The following is a 15,028-nucleotide window of genomic DNA, read 5'->3' on the forward strand; positions in this document are numbered from 1 at the left end:
TGAAGTATGTAACATTTTTTTCCAAGTTAAACTGATATTTGATGGAGTGCTTGTTTGTATCTAAGCGGACGTACGGTGTGGAAGGAATTGGGGTTTGAAAAAGCAGAAAAGCAGCAGAAATGTTGTCATATGCAGTGAACGTGCGAGAGCTGGAGGCTGCTGGCGGATATTTATAGCAGAGTAAATGTATTTATTTATCCCGGTCTGTGGCAGAGGTGTCTCTGTGGTGACCAATGGGACGGCGGGGGATCTATCTATACCTGGAGCTCGGCAAAACTCTCCCCCCCCCTCCCCCCCCCCCCCCCCCCCCCCCCCGTTTCCCTAACTTAGCCATTCACCATTAGCGGCCTCCATTTTGTTTGCGGGGCGAGGAGAGCGAGCATTATGGGTATTTCAGCTCCTGAAGCCAGAACGCTTTTTACCCCAAACTCCATTCTCCATCTCTGATATGATAGAGAATGTTATAATAGTCGATATTATAGTTATAATAGCAACTGGTTTTCTGTGGGTAAAAAAAATAAAATAAAATAAAGATAATGTTGCTTTTTGATGTTTTTCCGCCCGTTTATGTCTGTCTGTAGGGAGACGGTCACCTCTGTGCAGCAGGGAGGATGGCGCTGGTGCAGACTTTTTTCAGTGATACAATTTTAATTTTAAAAAAAGGAGTCTCAGACAGGAGCTGTTTTTAACATGTTTTCTTTAACAAAATTATTTTTACTTTTTTTTTTCATTTTTACCAGTATCAAATCATAACGCAGACCTATGTTCAGTGTATAGAATGTGCTTAAAGATGTTGTGCTGTCCCAATACATTCGCGTTTAACTGTATATAGGGTTCATGGAAGCTCATCAAGCAAAGCAGGCTTAGCTCTATGGCATGCCCCCCCCCCCCCCCCCCCCCCCTTCGGGTGTATTGTGCTCATTGTATGTTGCTGCCTCTGGTAGGTATCTGTTCCGCATGTTTGTTTGCTTGTTTGTTTTATATTGGGATGAGATGTACTTGCCCACTGTGCCCTATTAAGCTGTGTTCCAATGGCACTGAGCACATATCGCTCTATCCAGGGCTCACGGGGTGTAAATGTTAAAAGACATCTTGTCCTATTATTTCAGCTGTTTGTGGGAAATGCCCAGGGCCCGTCTGGTCCAATATTTGTGTGTAAAAGCTTCATTTGGAACACTGAGCTTGCGAGCAGCACTGTACTAGAGTGACACACTCTAGGTTCAAGCCAACACAAGGCCAAACAAAGCCACTTCAGAGGAGTAGGCTCAATGGTTTTGCTGAGCACAGACAGAGGATTCATTTCCTGTTTTTAGAAGCAGATACGTTCACACGCACACACGTGCATACATGCACGCCCGCACATGCACACACACACATGCACACACACATGCACGCACGCACGCACGCACACACACACACACACATGCACACACACATGCACGCAAGCACGCACGCACACACACACACACACACACATGCACACACACATGCACGCACGCACGCACGCACACACATGCACACACGCACACACACACATGCAATCCTGGCGCATGTGTACTCATATCCAGGGTCTGTTACCTTATGAGGACGGTACATCAAAGGGAGCCAGGAGGAGGGTGGTGTTGCAGTTTTCAGCATTCGTGCTTCACACCCCATTTATTACTTCATTATATCTGTACAGCCAGTTGGCAGCCGTCCTGCTTTTGATTCACTCAAAAAAAAATGAAATTGGCTCATCTCTGAGAAAAAAATCCATGCCAATAAAGCAAATGCGTGTCATACTGAGATACGTTTTTGAGGTTTAAATCTCAAGAAAATGAGACACCTGAAATGAACTTGCTTTCCCAGTGAAGTAAATATTTACAGTGTAAGATTTGGAAAAGTCAACACATGACACAACTTCACTTTACTAATGAAGAAGCCGCTCACTCAAAAAAAAAAAAAAAATTGTGAGGATTTTTTAAGACACCTTTTGGAAATAGTGCAGTTTATTTCAACAGAGCCTTGCAAGAATGGGGGAGTGGACTTCCCCCAGTGTCGGCCATCTTTTTTGTGGCAGCTGTTGACTAAGGAAGTAATGGTTCTAGATCCTTTCCCCTGGCATTGTCTTCTGAAGGCAGTGATTTTACTGGTGAACAAACCCTTGGGCAGCGCCCACTCACAGAGAAACATGGGTCGAGAGAACCAATCTGGGGGGGGGGGGGTTCCACGCCCGAGCTTTGTGAGCACCCCAACCTCTGTTCCTCTCCCTTTCTACCACATGCAGTCTGGGCCTCAGGCTAGCCCGGGGGAGGACATTTGGGGAAAATTAATTCTACTGAAAACAGCCATAAATCATCCTGCAAAAAAAAAAAAAGGCGTCCGGTGAACAGCACAAAACAAGAAAACGTGAAACGATTCCACCCTCTAAAATCGGCTTTATGGGCCAAAAAAATAATTAAATAAATAAATAAATAAAACAGAGGAGAGGAAAAAAAGGTGCACGTGACTAATTAGCTGCTGTAACTGTGAGGACATTTGAGTCAGTCTGGGAAGATAACTGCCTCCCAATCTTGGCCGAATTTGTCAATTAGAGTGCGGAGGGTTTGTAAAGCCTCCCTGATTAGAGATATGTTGTCAGCGCAGAGCCAGGAGGGTTCACGGTAATCAGCTGCACATCATTAGCAAGAGCGCAGGGATTTGGGGAAATTTCTTTATTTTTATTTTTTATGCTTGTTTTTTTTTTCTTGTTTTTTTCAGCGAATAGCAAAGCGCTTCTTCTCAAAGCCAAGAAATAACTGACAGTCCAGAAAATAAAGCCTCTTTCCAGCATCCATCAGAAGTTATTTCAGAGGGGCTGAATTGATGGCTGTTGTGAAGTCTGAGTGAAATTGCTTTCCAGAGCCGGCTCCTAATCCCAAAAATTGCTCAGGAGCCAAAGTAACGCCAGCAAATATTGAGTAAAGCCTGGACCCGGAGATACATGAACTGCAGGAGTTTGTCAAAATCATTATTTTTCTGCACAAAATTCTGAAGCCAGGTGAAAAATGAAAGCGGCAGGACTATCGAGTGAGAAGGAGCATTCATTTGGAAGATTTTGGCCCGGGCCCGAGAATTTGACTGACAGCTGTTCTGGCTTTCTCTCGTTCTCTCTCTCTCTCTCTCTCTCTCTCTCTCTCTCTCTCTCTCCCTGTGTCAGTCTAACGCACCGTGATTTGTGGGAGAGGGAAATGCTGATGCAGTCAGGGGGTTGATGTATTCTCTGCTTGTTTTCCTCCACTATACAGATCTATAATTCCTGGGGGGGCATTAGGCTGATGGACTCTGTGATTGAGAAGGCCTAAATGCTCATTTGAAACTACCCCCCCCCCCCAAACAGAATATAACTTGCAAAAACACAGAATGATCTTAACAGCCTTGCAGGTTTTTATATTTATATAGTAATAGCACTTTGCATTTATTTCATCATGGCCATAAAGTATGATGTAAAAATATGTAGTTCTACATATCTAATACTTAGTAAATTAATGTGCGTTGTGGAATAGTAATCATCACTCATATGATTAAATTACGTTTTCCAATTTTATATGAAAAAGCAATTACATTTTTCTCATAAAGTCACCACTAAAAACCAGATGCAATGAAATTATCATGCAAAAGGAAAAGCATTTTGTGTGTTTATTTGATGCATAATGCATGAAAAAGAAACTCTGGGTATTGCTTATTTATAATGATTTCACACAAATATTTTGGCTGAACATGGAGTTGAACATGGACTATTAATAATAATATATAAAACAAAATATATGTGCTAACAACTGTTCTAAATATACACACAAATAAAGAAGCAGGATCATATTCATGATGCTTTCATTGTGCATTTCTTGTTAAAAAAAAATTAATGAAAGAGAGTAACAAGTTGTCCCTTTCAATTCAATATCCGATTTAGGATTCTGACAGAATGTGCTTATGCAGAAGATAATTGGCCTGTTTGATTTGAGGAAATTTTGAATTGAATGAAACGGAAGAAAAGAATTCAACAAAGACCTCCAACTCCTACAGCAGAACAAGTCAGTGGCAATCTAAAAAAATAAAAAATAAATCGTACATTTGTTAAAGAAATGAAATGTCACAGCTATTCATTTGTCAACCACAGGCAGCACTTAAACAGAAGAACCGTTCTGTGTCTCAGTCAGGCCACTGCAGATCAGATTATCAACTGCCAGCACGTCCCAGAGGGCTGGGGGGGGCCGGGTACGGTGTTAATATATTTCTTCCCCCAACGAGAAATCAAGCTGAGGAACCAACACAAACTCAACCCCCCGAGGAAAACCGCATCTCTTTCACACTGAGCCGAGTGGCGGTGGGGGCGGTGGGGGCGGGGGGGCGGGGGGGCGGGGGGCAGGAGGGCGGATAGAGGGAAACGTATCAGCGTGAAGCCAGGAGAATCCTTCCGTGGAGTATAACCACCTGCTCTGTGTGCGCTTGGGGTGGGGGGGGGGGGGGGGGGGGGGGCTGTGGGAGCCCCCGCCAGGCAGGTGTGGGAAAGGTATTAATTGCGCCTCTGGGACTGAGGAGACCCCGCCCACAGGAAGCTGTGGCGAGTCGTGAGGGTCCCTCTGGCGTTTCCCCTCATCTCATCCCCCTGCTGGAGGGCTGTGGGTACTGCATCTCCACCCGCAGAGCGCTGATGCGGAGTGGTTGGGGAGCTGGACATCCAGGGCGGGGGGATTTGGGGCAGGGGTTGGGGCGGGGCGGGTCACAAGGGCCAGTCCCGTCAGAGCTGAAGAGTGACAGCAGTCTGACGGGTAAGCCCCCCCCCCCCCCCGGGCTCCCCCTCCGGGCTCAGGAATACTCCGCAGCGTTGGCGCCTGTCAGAGCGAGACACCGGTGCGCCAGACAGACGGACGAGACGCGGTCGAGAACGCCGCCGCGCTGACGTCCGTCAGGGGAGATTTCACGACTCCGTCCGGGACTGACGCGCTTTGGACAGAGCAGTGCGGGGCGTCAGTGCGCTCCGCGCGGCTCGAGACACACGCGTGCGATCCTGCGAACCCCCGAAACCCGCGTCTCTCCCGCCGAACCGCTGCTCGCCGGGCGCCACGTCCCTCACACCGCCAGCCGCCAGCGCCCTCACGCCTCGCTGAGCTGCTAACGAAGCTCGGCTCGCTCAGAATAAATAATAAAAAAAACACTTATTTACTGGTGACAAGAGCGCCCCCTGACCTGCTCGCCCGCTGAATGGTGCACCTGCGTGGGGTTTTTCACTTCATTACACGCCGCTCCGTGCCGCCATCCAGACGGCCATTGGGTCGGGATCACTTTGGGACTTGACAGCTGCAGTGCCAAAACCAAACGGTGTCGGATCATAATGGCGCATATTCCTCTTTGGTAATGGCAACCAATCCTGCTGCTGGAGATGTTTTTTCGTTGGAGAATTGTTATTTTATTAATTCCATTTATCTCGTGTTGTGTATTATTCATTTTGTTGTACTGTTTAGCACTTTGAGCATGAGAAAAGCACTTCATAAATAATATGTACTATTATTATTATTATTATTATTATTATTATTATTATTATTATTATTATTGGTAGTAGTAGTATTAGTGGTAGTATTAGTATTAGTATTATTATTATTATTAGTAGTAGTAGTAGTAGTACTATGCCTTTAAATTAAAAGGAAAAATAAAGTGTGTGCACCCCTGGGTTGGGTCGTTTGTTTGATTGACGCTTGGCGCCACTGTTACCCCGCCCACAGACCTGCGTCGGATGACGGCAGGGTTCATGGGAATGGCGGTGGCCATCATCCTGTTCGGCTGGGTCATCGGGGCGCTGGGCTGCTGCTGGGACCGGGGGCTCATGCAGTACGTGGCTGGCCTGCTCTTCCTCATGGGAGGTGAGTCTTCGGTCCGCCGGACGCCCCCCCCCCCCCCCCCCCCCCCCCAATACCTACCCACCGGCAGGACATGCCCGTTATTCACTACTGTGGACCTCCAACAGCTACCGGCAAGTCAGTTTACCTTTTACAGCAACGGAGACAAGGAACTCTTTTCAAGCACTGAAAACCGGTATCACATAAATCGATAATTTCCCCTCTCAGTTAAAGGTTTGGATAGCACTTTAGAGCAACTCATCATGAACTGTCACAAATATGTCACAAATGATCAGGAATGATCTGACTTTTATTTAAGCCTTTTTTAATGATTTTTCCGCTGTTCCAGGAACTTTCTGCATCATCTCCCTGTGCACCTGTGTGGCCGGCATTAACTTCGAGCTGTCCCGCTACCCCCGTTACCTGTACGGGCTGCCCGACGACATCGGCCACGGGTACGGCTGGTCCATGTTCTGCGCCTGGGGGGGCCTGGGCCTCACCCTCATCGCCGGCTTCTTCTGCACCCTGGCCCCCTCCGTCCAGCCCCTGCCCCGCTCCACCTGCCCCAAGTCCCGGCCCGAGAATGGCACGGTGTGTTAAGGGAAGCCGCGCTGAGTCCTCCCGGCCACCAGGGGGCGATCTGCGTCGGGAACCTCGCCCGGTACCACGCAAGGACACCAGCCTGAGCTGCAGGCAGAAGGAACGCAGACATGGCATACATCTAGAATCATTTCCAATCTGTCTTGGATATGGATACAGACATTAATATTTTTATTGTGTGTGTGAAAAAAATTGATGAGCTCTCTTGTATAGACTGTAGAAATCTGTGGCAAATGTAAAAAAAATGGGACAACAAAAAACAAAAAAAACAAAAAACAACTGAGGAGAGAAATCGGTGAAGCTTTTAGGCCATTTTGGTGCTCACAATATGCCGCAAGGCTCTTTTATCCTGTGGACTCTGGTCTAGGCCGTGAATCAGTAGTCTTTTTTTCCTGGATCCGACAATACAAGGGGAAAGTCTGGGGAAACGAAGACAGCGAGTTGGTTTTTTTGAAATTCAAACCTGGAAAAAAGGGGGCTCACCTGGGAAAAGGAGGCTCACCTGGAAAAATGAGGGTGCGGAAGACTTCTGGACAATTCCGTGCTCCTGGAGTGGGAGGAGATGAGTTAACTTGCTGCGATTGGCTCTCAGTCTGTGCCGTTTGTGGGCTGCACACGATAGGTCTGGGCTGTGATTGACAGGTTGGAGGAACTCGCGAATTCTCGACGGTGGCGGATGCTTCTGGAGCGGCAGGTTCCAGAGAGCTCCTCTCTCCACAGCAGCGAGAAAAAAGACTAAACTCCATCCAAATGAGAAACGCCATGAATTAGGTTTGAGACAGGCTATCCCAGATCTTGCTGTGCTGTAGTTGAGCTTTCCAATGGTGACGCACTGCAAGGGGGACACAGTTCCTAAACTTGCCAGGTTCCACCTTGTACAAAATTGTATAGGGAATTAACTGAAAACCATATTGGATTGATTTTTTTTTTCATTTTGCAAAGACATTCCATTCTTCCTGGTTCCGTCCAGGGTTATGCCCATTGAAATAGAGTTGCGCCAGCCTGTGAGGAGCACCATTCTGATTGGGTGGCTCATTATGAATATTAACGAAGGGGTGTGGTTGAATGTTGAACATCCATAGCTGACTTAATGCAGACCACCCCAGAATGTCCTTACAAACTAGAACATCCTCAGTAAGGAAGTATGGAGGACATGTAAGGACAGAGCTGAGCTGTCTGTGGTCCCATGAGCAGTCTCAAATCGTGCACTAAGAGCACCATCCCTGCTCTTTTCACCACTTTTCTATGCACTAAAAAGTAGTATGCAGATTTAGGCATAGTATGGTTTAGCAGGTCCCAGATGGTCCACAAAACAATTGCCAGAAATTCTAGTGGGCCCGCTGGGTACCATTCCATTAATCCCAGCATGCATCACTCCCATGAAATGGGGAAGTGTAGTTCGACAGCAAGTGTGCAGTGCTGGTAGAGTAGAGAAACAATGCAATGAAAATAAAACATCTCTGCATTCAAACACCATGTACTCCAAACACCCAGATTGGAACACAGTTTTAAATGAGATATTATTCCAATGCAGACCAGATTTCCAGATAGTAATGATTCTCTAGTACGAAGAGTTATTTTTGTACACTGCACCCAATTCCAGTAAAATCTATAGACTTTATAGAGCAATTAGTGAGCCTATACCTACTCATCAGGCTAGTTAGAGTAGGAATTTAGTACTCGATCTGAGACCAAGCTATGGAAGTTTGTTCTGCTGTGGCATGAATGATTGTATGTGTCACAGTTCGGCTTAACATCTATTTTAATGGCCGCAGTGCTGTGTGGGTGCAAAAACATTTGTGTTTAACTTCATTGTGTTTTCTTTCAAACCACCCATCCCAGGTTTTCTGCTTGAGAGAGTGTGCGCACAAATGCCATTTTTCACTGTCATAGATACTGTGCAAGTGCACCGTGGGTGTTTTACAATCTCTGTAAAAAATAAAATAAGAAAATCAGTTGTAAAGACTCTAATTATGATAGCTAAATCACCCGCCTCGGTGAAACAGCAGGACGTCTCCTGATCGGAAAGGTGCAGTATCCTGTTTCAGCGACAGGCCTCCATCTTGTTTTGGAGGCCTCACTCAGAGATATATTTAGCGAGTCTTGTGGAAAAACCCCCGACATTGTCCAGTAGAAACCTGTCCTTTCTCTCTTCCTGGGGTCAGCATGCAAAACAAAACTTCATTTATTTTTATTTTTTATTTTCTTCTGCTACTGTGTTAGCATATGACATCACTTCTGAAGATACCTTCTCTAAAAAATAAGAGGAAAAGGGATTGAGTGGTTGGACGTCAGGCATGCATATCAGCTTTTTAATGGCTTTCCTATTTGATTTGTTTTTGGTACGTGATAAAACTACATCTGTTTATAGAATTGTTGTTTAGATACTATTTCATTTGGTTCTAACTTTGTTTTGTTATTCTCGCATGACAAGCTGGGGCTTTTGTTCACAGATGCGGTGGGTTAAGGCCCTTCAGGATTGAGGCGTTCTCTGGTTCAGGGGCTTCCCGTACTGCAGGAAGGCTCACCCTTCTGTGTGTAGCGTAAAGGTCACTCTCACGTTAATATGTTTGCATTTGACTTTGTATTGTAGGAACTGAACGGAAATAATATAGAAAATGGCTCTTAAACGCTTTAGAAGATAGAAGCGAATGTTCGACAGACACCCTTTACTTGATACAAAGATCAGTGTAGACCCGTTATTGCAAATCAACAGCCATTGACATTACGCCCCTAGATATGGAGTCAATTCCCAGTATCCAAGTCGACCGAATAATTGTGACAGGTTGTGATCTGTCACAGACAATTAGTCACTTTGATCACAGTGCTTTTCCCTGCAGAGACTGAATTTCTCAGCTATTTGAATAAAATAGCCACACACCCCTCACCCCAATTAAATAAACCCCCCCACCCCAATTAAAATAAACTCCACTTAATGCTATGAATCCTATTGCCTCTAAGGTTTCATTGACTGGCCTTCAAGTTTCACGTATTTCTCTGTTCCAAACAACATCCTTCCTAAGTCTCCATCCAAGAGTAGTGCAGCCTATGTTTGATATCAGAGTGAATCGTAAAAACAGTTGAGTGAATTAAAAGGGTTCTTGTAAGAATTTGTGTCCTTCTTCATTTGCACCTCATGGTCTAGATATTTTTTTAAAAAGGATTTCTTTGAGTGTGCGTGAAGAGTGCGATTGGGCATGAAATTATAACTCAAGTGGGTGCACTTCACAAGCCATTACGCTTCCCCTCTTCCTCAGTCCACCGTGGAAGATAAAAGCAGGGCCTGTTCCATCAGAAATGTTTCGGACAAAATACTGAAGCAGGAAAGACATCCACAAAAAAAACACCTAAAAGGGTCTCTTATTTAGCACCCCTACATTTCTTTCCGTATGTTTCTTTGGCATACATGCAAAAAATTTCCCCACAAATTTTCCAAAACAAATCATATACTTTAGAATTTGTGTGTGAGAATTGCTTTGAAAGCATCTAATTTATCGGATTCATGTGGCAAAAATTGTCATATGTTAATATGTTTGATAAATACAGCAACATTTATTTACAAAATTAATAATATTGTATTTATTTTTACAATACACCCAGCAATTCTTATGGTTCAGTCATGTAAAACTCAAAGGCAAGAAAATGTGTTCTTGGTTTGCATAGATCCTTTAAACTTTTTTGATAAATGTCATTTTGATAAATGCCTCCCTGTCCGCTTTCTTTGTGTTGAATGAGAGTTATCTTCCTGAAACCAGTGCACTAGAATTTCCCCTCTGTTAATAAATCATGTCATCATGTAAACATGGTTGTAAAATATGTCAAATAAATTACTGGCAAGTCTCTCGTGGACTGAAGGTACCATTTAGAATATGCTATCTGCATAATTTTAGGAAATGTATAGCTTATGTATTTTTATTTTTCTTCCTGATTATGTAAAATAGTATTCAAGGTCTCTGGAAAACAGAGATACTGCAACTTTCATTTTAACAAACATAAAAAAAATGCAAATCTGTCAACCCTTTACATGAGTAATCTTTGTCTGTTAAGTAAGACCACTTAAAATAAAAAAATAAAAAATAAATCCTGGCGATGTCCAACTGTGGAATGTAAAACCATGCAAAATAAAATCTCATTTGTGTGCTGGCTTGTTACTGCCTGCTGCTTTGATGACGTACAGCCCAGTTTATCCTCGGCGCTTATTTCTTGTTCGGGGTGCTGAAAATACCCAGCGACAGAGCAGACTGCTGAAAATCGAAGTTCCCTATAATGGTAGCAGACTTAATCGCAACGAACGATGACCATTAATTTGGATAATGAGTTCTTTTTTTTTGGCGAGCGCTTTCTGGAACCGAGCGGTGGTGGTTTATGTAACAGACGCTAAAGGTAAGTAAACGGAGAGGGTCTTGCAAAAAAAAAAAAAAAAAAGCTGTCGCCGTGGCAACAAACGAGCAGCAATTAAGGCGAAATTAACCTGCTCGTTCAGACTGCGGTAGGTGGGGGAAGAGAAATACAAGCCTGCTCGATCACATCAAAGAGAATATTAGCACTGTTCATTTCCAGAGGTGGAGGAAGTCAATTTTGTTCCACTTAAAGCCCCAAGGAACAGTGTTGAGAGCCCACAATGCCACAAGGACTGACTTGGAAGATTTGAAAAGGCGGGGTCCAGATATCTCATAAATACTTGATTACTTAATTAAATGAAGACAAAACACATTCTAATTCATCTCAGACCGGAGAAACACATCTTATTTTGCTAATTTCAGGATTTAGGAACGGATTTCAGGAATCTCCCTCTAATCTCTGTTACAATCCCAGTTCTTCTCCAGTCTTACTTCTCCATCTTTTGACGATTGGCAGCCAACCTTCAAGTCCTGGTTTAGTTTTATGCACAATATACGATTTGCAGATCTTCAGCCAGCTCTTCACAATAGATGCACTCATTGCGACATCAAATTTTACTGTTGGCTTGTGCCAGTTTCATTGCGGCACTTATGTGTGATGATATCTTTATATCACTGTTTCGCCCAATTATATTGTTCAATATGTGTGACAGTACGTTTCTATCCTGGTGTTCATATTCATTTTATGCATCATTAAGACAATCTGCTAAATTAAGAAATGTAAACATCGCTTGGTTGAAAAAGGGAGGACACTACTGATTGCAAACTTTTATAGCATCCATAAAACAAGATTTTACTTTAATAACGATAGTAAATGTTCTCCTACACCAGTTACGACCTTCATAATGTAAATCCCTGACAATGGGAGCAAGACATTTCAAATTCTTAAGAAACTCGATCCAATTACACATTTTGAGATTCACGACAATCCTGAGATTATGAAAATATAATTACTTTCTGGCAGTGAATATGAGGGAGTATAGACACTGATCTCTACTGTAGGGGGGCAGGGGTGCCAGAAAATTTAGTATCAAAATGTTTTGTTTTTTTTAAAATTTATTTGGCAGCTATCCATACCCAGTATCTTGGTCAGGGTCGTGGGGGTTGCTGGAGCCTATCCCAGCGTGCATTGGGCGAGAGGCAGGAATACACCCACAGGACAGGCCGCCAATCTATCGCAGGGCACATCCGTCTGACAGCACAGACACCAGCTTTCATCAGCGGACGTCCCAGTGAAAATCCCCCGCGTTACATGAATACACTCAGCGGCAGAAAGGTGTGAGATTTGAATTGCGCGTTTCGTGTAATAAATATGTGAACACAGACGTACTTTGATGTCCGCACCGCGCTTCACCAATTAGCACAGCGAGAGCGTAATTAATTCTGATGGAAGCTCAATAATATCACCACAGAACGTCAGAAAGGGCTTTCTGCGAGGGCTTCATTTGACGTTGACTTTATTTGAGACACCTTCCTTTCACCCCGTCTCAAGGTTAATTGGCCTCCACAGATATTAACAGGTATTTTCATTTACTATCTAAAAAAAAAAATTGGAGAAATGCTAGATGACAGGTAAAATAATACCAGTACACATAAAAGGGGGACTATACTGATCCAGGAAACTACAGGTTACTTCGAATCACATGAAATACCGGACTCTATCATTCAATCTATCATTGGGGTCAACCTCAGATTCAAGTCAGTTGTAATTGTAGGAGCCTTTAAAGGCACACTATGCAGGGTTTGTACCTTGAAAATAACCACGGTAAAGCATATTTATGCTGTACTGGCAATGCCCGTCTTCAAGCACTTTCACCAAATTCGTGCACCTTTACCTGTATTTAGTATTCTAAAATGTGTTTTAGAATACTAAAGTGCATTTGTAAGGTAGATATTAGGTGTATTTGTAAGGCGTACATAAGGTCTATTTGTAAGGTGTATATAAAGTGCATTTGTAAGGTGTACATAAGGTGCATTTATTGTGTATATAGGTGTATTTAACCTAATGACAGATACTACTCATCCTTACCTCATGCGGTTCCACAATGAATATAAATGCATTAGCCGAATTTAACTGATTTTAAATTAAGCATATATCATGCTTAAAAAGTACACATGCAAAATCCTGAGCAGAATTATACCACGTTTTCCACCAAGTAAGGATGTTGAGGACAAAAGAGGAACGTGGGAGGAAGGTTAAAAAACGAAACCGAAGTCTCAAGTGTTTTCTCTTTTATTTAAGATTTAGTTCTTTTCCAGACCTGCGGAGGGCAGTACAATTCCTTCAGCTCTTCGCTTTATCCTTGTGTTTCTAGCATGGCGTATAAACCAGGGTTGACTGCACGGGTTTCCATGAGTGGAGGTCTGCGTCTCCTGGACACTGATGAATACTGAGGAGCCGATAAACGAAAAGAAAGTCGAGGAGAGAGGGGGGGGGGGAAAGACGATGGTTAAAGGCCCCAAGGTTTAGGCTCTGGGTCCCCGTGTGGAGCTGCTATCCCAGCATGCACTTGAACGCCTGCAGCCCTGGTGCTGAAGACAACGAAACCAGAAATGGCAATAATCAAGTAGCCCAACTTAAAAACAAAAAAATTAAATAAAAATAAAAACTACAAATTGAATATTTAAACAAACGATTGATTTGAACGGGTGAAACCACATGTTTTCCTTATTGAATACTGACGCGCCTCTTCCCAAACGGACGACCCTCCCCCCGGTGAAGGTTAAGAGCTTGTTGTGCGGCACTTACGAAGGACATTCAGCTTGATCTTGCGCGAGGTGAACGTTGTGTTTTCAGTAGACTCTGCGGCCCCCTTCGCCCGGACTCCTCTCTCGTTTTTGGAAAAAGGGCGTGTCACGAGCGTGCTTGCCGAGGGAGGGGTCGCTGCCGAGCCCCCCCCCCGTCCCCATCGGGGGAAAAGCTTTGCGGCCGTCGTCACCGGTTGCGCTCTGTGAGCACGCGAGGCCACTGTAGCCGCCACACGGTGGCGCTTCTGAGCCCTCAACCCGCCACGCGCTCAAAGCCTAGCATCCGCGCAGCTTCCCCTCCCGGGCAGCGGCTCACTAGCCCCGCCCCCAAGCTCACTGGCCCCGCCCCCGGGGCTCTCTGATACAGAGGTTCCGTGGCCATGGCCTAGCGAGTGGGGGGGGGCAGTGGGGGGGGGTTACTGGCAGACCCCACCTTCAGTTAGAGCTACAGCTCTTCCAAATGAGGTTGGCCACTCCCCCAGTATAGGGGGAGGAGTTACTGGCAGACCCCACCTTCAGTTAGAGCTACAGCTCTTCCAAATGAGGTTGGCCACTCCCCCAGTATAGGGGGAGGAGTTACTGGCAGACCCCACCTTCAGTTAGAGCTACAGCTCTTCCAAATGAGGTTGGCCACTCCCCCAGTATAGAGGGAGGAGTTACTGGCAGACCCCACCTTCAGTTAGAGCGACAGCTCTTCCAAATGAGGTTGGCCACTCCCCCAGTATAGGGGGAGGAGTTACTGGCAGACCCCACCTTCAGTTAGAGCTACAGCTCTTCCAAATGAGGTTGGCCACTCCCCCAGTATAGGGGGAGGAGTTACTGGCAGACCCCACCTTCAGTTAGAGGTACAGCTCTCCTAAATGGGGTTGGCCACTCCCCCAGCATAGGGGGAGGAGTTACTGGCTGGCCCCGCCCTCAGTTAGTGGTGCAGCTCTTTCAAACTGCAACCAGGCTCAGATGGGGCTCATTAAATGCCACCCCGTCTCCTCACCTGCCCCAAGCCCACGCCCAGCAACGGAGACAAACCGGCACGTTCAACTGCTTCACAATCACCAGGGGGCAGTACACTAGGTTTGCCCCCAAAATTCTTTGATCTGGTAAAAATTGTAATTTTATGAAGCATAGTACCTTCAGTCAAAGAATATAAAGCTCATATTCCAGGACCTCGCAACCCACCACTCAACTCTCCGTTTGGCCTCTTGAGCTTGTGGGGAGCAATTCCACCCGAGACAGGCAGGGGGCGCAAAGAGCAATTTTTGGCATATCTTTAAAGGCAGCAGTCTCCTCACTCATTTCTCTTAGCATCTTGATTACGTACAAACCCCATAATTACACATACTCTGCTTTAGTGTATCTAGTCGGATACCAAACCCTTTTCTCCTCTACTACTCAATGGCTTTCAGAAATATCAAAGGGGTCTCTTCCTGT

The 15,028-nt window shown here is 45.0% G+C and overlaps 1 protein-coding gene and 1 long non-coding RNA gene across 2 annotated transcripts in view; one reads left to right on the forward strand and one right to left on the reverse strand.

Annotated features, from left to right (window-relative positions):
• LOC118232006 (transmembrane protein 178B-like) overlaps positions 1-10,592 on the forward strand; it is a 61,196-nt gene extending 50,604 nt beyond the window's left edge. The window contains exons 3-4 of the mRNA XM_035426510.1: positions 5,739-5,876; positions 6,202-10,592. Of these exons, the coding sequence (XP_035282401.1) occupies positions 5,739-5,876; positions 6,202-6,452 (389 nt within the window). The 3' untranslated portion in view covers positions 6,453-10,592. The remainder of the gene's footprint in view (positions 1-5,738; positions 5,877-6,201) is intronic.
• Positions 10,593-13,067: 2,475 nt separating this feature from the next.
• LOC118232221 lies at positions 13,068-14,771 on the reverse strand. The gene is made up of 2 exons (XR_004766230.1): positions 14,114-14,771; positions 13,068-14,033 (listed from the first exon to the last, which is right to left on the reverse strand). It is a non-coding gene; the product is annotated as an uncharacterized LOC118232221 (long non-coding RNA).
• Between the last annotated feature and the right edge of the window lie 257 nt (positions 14,772-15,028).

The sequence above is a fragment of the Anguilla anguilla genome, chromosome 7 (genome assembly GCF_013347855.1).
Source record: "Anguilla anguilla isolate fAngAng1 chromosome 7, fAngAng1.pri, whole genome shotgun sequence".
NCBI classification, from domain to species: Eukaryota; Metazoa; Chordata; class Actinopteri; order Anguilliformes; family Anguillidae; genus Anguilla; species Anguilla anguilla.